Below are 5645 nucleotides of genomic sequence, written 5' to 3' on the forward strand. Positions count from 1 at the left end.
ACAAACAGTGATGATTCCAGAGTGGAAGTGGGAACGCGTTACTATGGATTTTGTATCGGGACTGCCATTATCCCCGAGAAAGAAAGATGCTATTTGGGTCATTGTTGATCATTTGACGAAATCTGCAGATTTTATTCCAATGCGTATGGATTATTCACTCAAGAGATTAGCAGAGTTATATGTTGCTGAGATTGTCAGATATCATGGCGTGCCAGTTTCTATTATTTCTGATAGAGATCCATGGTTTACATCTCAATTCTGGAGCAAGTTACATGAGGCTCTAGGTCCTCATTTGCATATTAGTACTGCGTTTCATGCTTATACTGATGGTTAGTTCGAGCGAGTGATTCAGATACTCGAAGATATGCTTCGATGTTGTGTTTTAGAATTCACAGGTAACTGGGAGAAATTTCTATCGTTAGTTGAATCCGCATACAACAATAGTTATCAATCGAGTATAAATATGACACTGTATAAAGTTTTGTATGGTTGGAGATGTCGAACTCCATTGTATTGGACTAAGCTCAGTGAGAAAATGCTTCACGAGGTTGATTTGATACGAGAAACCGAAGAAAAGGTTAAAGTGATTCAAGACAGTTTAAAAGAAGCTTTAGATTGACAGAAATCCTATGCAAGTTTGAAAAGAAAAGACATTGAATTTCAAGTCGATGACAAAGTGTTCTTGAAAGTATCACCCTGGAAGAAAGTTCTTAGATTTGGTCGTAAAGGAAAGCTAAGTATGCGATTTACCAGGTCGTATGAGATCATTGAAAGAATCAAACTAGCAACTTACGGCATGTTTGGTTGGGTGTATTGGCATAGCCAATACACCCCTAATCGGTGGGGCCTACTTAAGACGCTTCTATGCCATTGTTTGGTTCGTGGTTTTTCTATTACGGCTGTAATACGCGACTAACTTAATCGGTGAAATCCACCGATTTCTAATACACCCCATTTGCTCAGATTAGGCTCCGCATAGGTTTACCATCCCTGTTATACCCTCCCATCTGCTTCCCCGTTTCTCTTTTGTTCCTTCTAGCCTCTGCCGAATTCGTTGTTGGCAAGTTAATCCCCTCCAGATTTGTTTCACTCTGCTGATTCGAGCGTGAAAGAGCCAAGGAATTCATTCAATCGAAGGGCGAGAGATAAGGAGAAAAGAAGAGCGATGGGAGAGGAGAAGCGACACGAGATGATGCAAAACCTCTTCGGCGATCAGTCGGAGGAAGAGGAAGAGATCGATTCCGAACATGAATCAAATCCCCATCCTAATTACGCTTCTGTAATTCTTTTACTTTCTTTAATCGTTAGGTTTTATTTTTTCTGTCGTGGTTTTTGTCAATTATTTATTTTTTCTAATGTTAATTAGACAGTAATTGTTTTTTTTTAATTTGGGTTTCGCTAGTAAGTGATTGATTTGGTTCGATGACTATTTTTAATTTAGAGGATGGGTTTACCCTATTGTTCATGCAATCTTTTTTAGATTGATTTTTTCTGGATAATGCCGAGCTTAGGCTTGAATAAGTTGATCATTGTTGTATTGTTGATTTAGGTTCATTTAAATTGCCAATTAATGTTTCGGAAATTGTGTATAGCTGCACATTTGATCTTTTTCTTCTTCCAACTTGTGCCTCTTGATTATGGAATTTGTATTTCGAATACAAATGCGATTCTGAAATCATCTTATTATGGGCCAAGTACGCTCAGTACAAGAACCTTAGAGGGGGATTTTGTTCTAACTAAATTATAGTTTAGAATGTCATAATTTGATATTTTTCACATTTTTTATTCCTCCCCTATTCTTGGATGAAAAAGAAATGCAAGTTTCAGAATGGTTGATCTGTTACCAAGATGTTTGCTGTTATTGAGAGTTACTCTCTGAGTTTAAATTATATACAAAAAAATTCAAGTCTAGAAAGGAATAAATTGGTGTTCTCACCGGCTGTGAGTTTCTCCTTTTCTTGGGGTCTGGAAAGACCTAAAATAGCCTTAGGGTATTTGATCCTAGTTTGCTTAGATATTTTCTGCTATTATGGAGTTCTCTATTTTTTTTGTGCGTGATTAGAAGTATAATTGCTTGAAGTTAACCTGTTTAATGATTTTGCATATAGGATGAAGCTGAGGGTGTAATGGAGCCTGAGGGTGAAGGCGAAGGTGAAGTTGAAGTGGAGGGACATGGTGAGGCAGAAGTGGAGAGTGATGGTGACCTACGAGATTTAGAACCTGATCCTGGAGAAAGTGAGGGTGAAAGAGTACAAAGCTCCCAAGAAGTGGATATTGGGGATCAAAGGGAAGAAAGTGAGGCAAAAGAGACAGATAGTGATGAAAAAGAAGACTATGGTCAGAGGGTAGTGACTAGCCGGAGAAGGGAAGTAATTGAGAGTGGGTCAGAAAGGTCTGAGGAAAACCATTATCATGATAACGAAGATGAAGAGGTTGATCAAACTAGAAGCTTGAGGTAATTTGCTCTCTCCCTTACTCAGTCTCATGCTGTGCGTTCTTGCCTGTGTCTCCTTTTGTCTTTATTTGTTCATTTTTTATTGTTACTCTCCTATATGTTGTTTGCCTATTAGGTGTGCAGTACTTGGTACTTTGACATTGTATTACATGTTTTCTAAAATGTAAATAGTATGTTTCTTTTTTTGCCAAAACTGAAACAGAAAAAATTCATGCAAAACCTTATATGATAATGATTCCTTGGATGTACTATTGTCTCTAATGATCTGCATTTACTGTTCTACCAAATTGGCTTAATGGCAGTAAGTCACCAGAGGAGGAGAAGGATCCAACTCACCTTTCACATTCAGCTGCTGAAATTCGTGATGTATTTGGTGCTTCTGACGAAGAAGAAGAAGAAGCAGAATATGCAGTTCGACATGATATGGAGCAAGAGGAAATTGTGAGTATCATGTGTCAAACGCAATATGGTTCTTCTTTTTTGCCTTTATATAAGTTCCAGTATGCCTGTGGTCATGTTAGAATGATGATGTAAATTCTTTTGTCCCTTAGAGATCTCCTATGGAAGAGGAAGGGAGCTATGGGAAGAGTCCAAGACTTGAAGATATGGTGCATGATGAAGATGCTCGTTATGAGTCAGATGACGAACATGTTGAGGTGAAACAAAAAGAGAAGCCAGTTGGACCCCCGTTGGAGCTGGAGGTTCCATTTTGCCCTGCTCCAGCTCATCCAACCAAGGTTTATTTTCTTCCTATGCTCTCTCTTGAAAAAATCTAACTTAACAGCATCTTAAGGATATCTTCTTATAGTTAGTGACATTTTAGAAGTTGTTTCGTTATTCAATTGGATTTTTGGTACATTACGCCATTTTTATTTCAAATGGAAGCATCAGTTGAAGTGCGTTGGAGGTTTTGAGGGTCATTACTACTTTAAGGCTTTGCTTGGTGGAGTGGAAAGAAAATTGGAAGGATAGACAATTGAAAGAATAGAAAAATAGAAAGATGGAAAATAAAATTTTTCTTTCTATTGGTCTGCTCGGTAGGAGGGATGAAAAAATTGAAAGAAAAATTAATTTCCTTTCCATTCATTGTTCTGTAGAGTTGAAGAATAAGAGGAAAGAAAATGAAACCCTTCAAAAATGCATAATTTTGAACTAACATACATCCACCTCATTTTCTGTCCTCTTAACATTCCAAAATATTTATTATGCATTAGGATGTAAAATAGTCATCTCTTTTATTTTCTTTCCTTACACTTTTCTTTTCAACCAAGAACATTCTAAGCGCTTGAGGCTAGACTTCATACTTCTGTCATTCTTTTGCAGATGAACATGATCAAAGTTTCAAATATAATGGGCATTGACCCAAAACCATTTGATCCCAAGACATATGTTGAGGAGGATACATTTGTAACAGATGAGTCTGGCTCAAAAAAACGTATTAGGTTGGAGAACAATATTGTACGTTGGAGGACCGTCAGAAAGAAAGATGGCACAACATCAGTGAGTAAATTTCTGCCACCTTCCCCTTCTTTTTGGTGATTTGATTTGAGCGTGCTGGAAACGAATGTAGATCTATTTATTGTATGTATGTGCTGTAAGTTTGGGATGGTTACAAAGTTAATCAAAAACTGTGAGTAGGGTGTTCGTTAGCCACCACTATAGTTAGATTCTTTTTTTTTCCTTAACTATATTTGTTGTTTTTATTTCGTTGTCAGAATTAATTTTATGGTCTGTTATCAATCCCTTAATTTCTTAACCAAGCAGGGTTTCTTATATTTCCTCTTGTTGTATGTAGTATGAAAGCAATGCTCGCTTTGTGAGATGGTCAGATGGTAGTTTACAGTTGTTAATTGGCAATGAAGTTCTGGACATATCTGTACAAGAGGCACAACATGATCAATCGCACCTTTTTCTTCGACATGGGAAGGTGACTATTTCCTCCTAGTTGATGTGGTTTTGTGAAGTATGTAATATCTTCAATTCTTTTGCTCTTTTTTTTTTCTCTGACCAATGCTTCTGAGATGTGAAATGGATCAACAAAAGCTTCAAGGTCACATATATATTATTTACTTCATTTTCTGTTGTTTATCTCTTGTTTTTTTCTGTCATAAACTACGATAAAACTTAACACAAAAAAATGGATGTTCCTCATGGCTACTCGAGAGTGATCTGAATGTCAAGTACCAATTCTTGTATTAATATCAATTATGATCTTTATTTAACGATTTTGATACTTTCAAAGATCTCGTTCAAATTTAAACATTATTAAAATAAATTGTGCTAACTCTAAGCTCAAATAAAAATTTGCATGAAGGAATGGTATATTCATGGTACCTAAAAAGATGGGAAGTAACCAAGAGAACCACAAATGATGAAAGAGCAAAATAATAGCAATAAATGAAGACATGTGGGCATTGGCCTAGAATGGTACCCCCAAATTAATTGATGAAAAAAGAATTAAAAGAAATTTTTATCATAAATTTAATGACACAAAATTATAAGCAGATGCTGAAAAATAAACCATGGGTTCCCACAAACATCTATGTTTGTTGTATTAATCAATTCCTTTACCTACATTGTGGACTTTAGCTTTTTCTTCCCCTAATTTCAGCTTTTATTGCAGTTTGTACCAATTTTTTCATTCCAAAACCAATATAGCTCTTTGCCTCTTAATTCTCTAGCCCCTAACATGGACTACGTACATATATATATACATAAAACCTAGTTGCTCTCATTTTTAATTTGTTTGTCTCTCAATTATTTTTATAAAATTTATATTTGATACATTGATTGTATATAAGATTATTTCATCTAACATTTTCTTAATATAAGTTAATTATGTTTATCCAGAATATAATTCTCAAGTTATATTTTGATTTGAGTAATTTTATGAAATTATATATCATTATTAAATTAAATTTAATATTAATTATTTTAAATTGTATAAATTCATATAAGAAAATTTATTATCAAGAATTTTATGAAATTATATATTATTAAATTATACAAATTCATATAAGATAATTTATTAGTTATAATTATTTTAAATTTTATTAAATCATATATTTTAATTAAAATATATTTAATTTTAATTATTTAAAATTATCTTTTATAGTATAATATATTATGATTTGAGTAAATTCATATAAGAATATTAATTATTAAGAATTTTATTAAATTATATATTTTA

At 34.2% G+C, this 5645-nt stretch overlaps 1 protein-coding gene across 2 annotated transcripts; it reads left to right on the forward strand.

Moving 5' to 3' along the window:
* The first annotated feature begins 886 nt into the window (after positions 1-886).
* Positions 887-5128, forward strand: LOC121224466 (protein LEO1 homolog). Of its 2 annotated transcripts, XM_041107858.1 has the most exons (6): positions 887-1279; positions 2109-2455; positions 2758-2896; positions 3007-3192; positions 3779-3955; positions 4251-5128. In XM_041107858.1, exons 1-6 carry the CDS (start codon positions 1166-1168, stop codon positions 4398-4400), a joined length of 1113 nt encoding a protein of 370 aa, XP_040963792.1. In that variant the 5' UTR covers positions 887-1165; the 3' UTR covers positions 4401-5128. The 2 variants fall into 2 exon arrangements, with proteins under 2 accessions (XP_040963792.1, XP_040963793.1); XM_041107859.1 differs by lacking the exon at positions 3779-3955.
* The last annotated feature ends 517 nt before the right edge of the window (positions 5129-5645 follow it).

The sequence above is a fragment of the Gossypium hirsutum genome, chromosome D12, assembly GCF_007990345.1.
Source record: "Gossypium hirsutum isolate 1008001.06 chromosome D12, Gossypium_hirsutum_v2.1, whole genome shotgun sequence".
In the NCBI taxonomy this organism is placed as follows: Eukaryota; Viridiplantae; Streptophyta; class Magnoliopsida; order Malvales; family Malvaceae; genus Gossypium; species Gossypium hirsutum.

Bases quoted from the DNA above. Each gene is read 5' to 3' on its own strand.
- LOC121224466 (XM_041107858.1), top strand. From the start codon at position 1,166: ATGGGAGAGGAGAAGCGACACGAGATGATGCAAAACCTCTTCGGCGAT. The intron at 2,897-3,006 runs GTGAGTATCATG...TTTGTCCCTTAG, and splicing joins ATATGGAGCAAGAGGAAATT to AGATCTCCTATGGAAGAGGA. The intron at 3,193-3,778 runs GTTTATTTTCTT...ATTCTTTTGCAG, and splicing joins CTCCAGCTCATCCAACCAAG to ATGAACATGATCAAAGTTTC.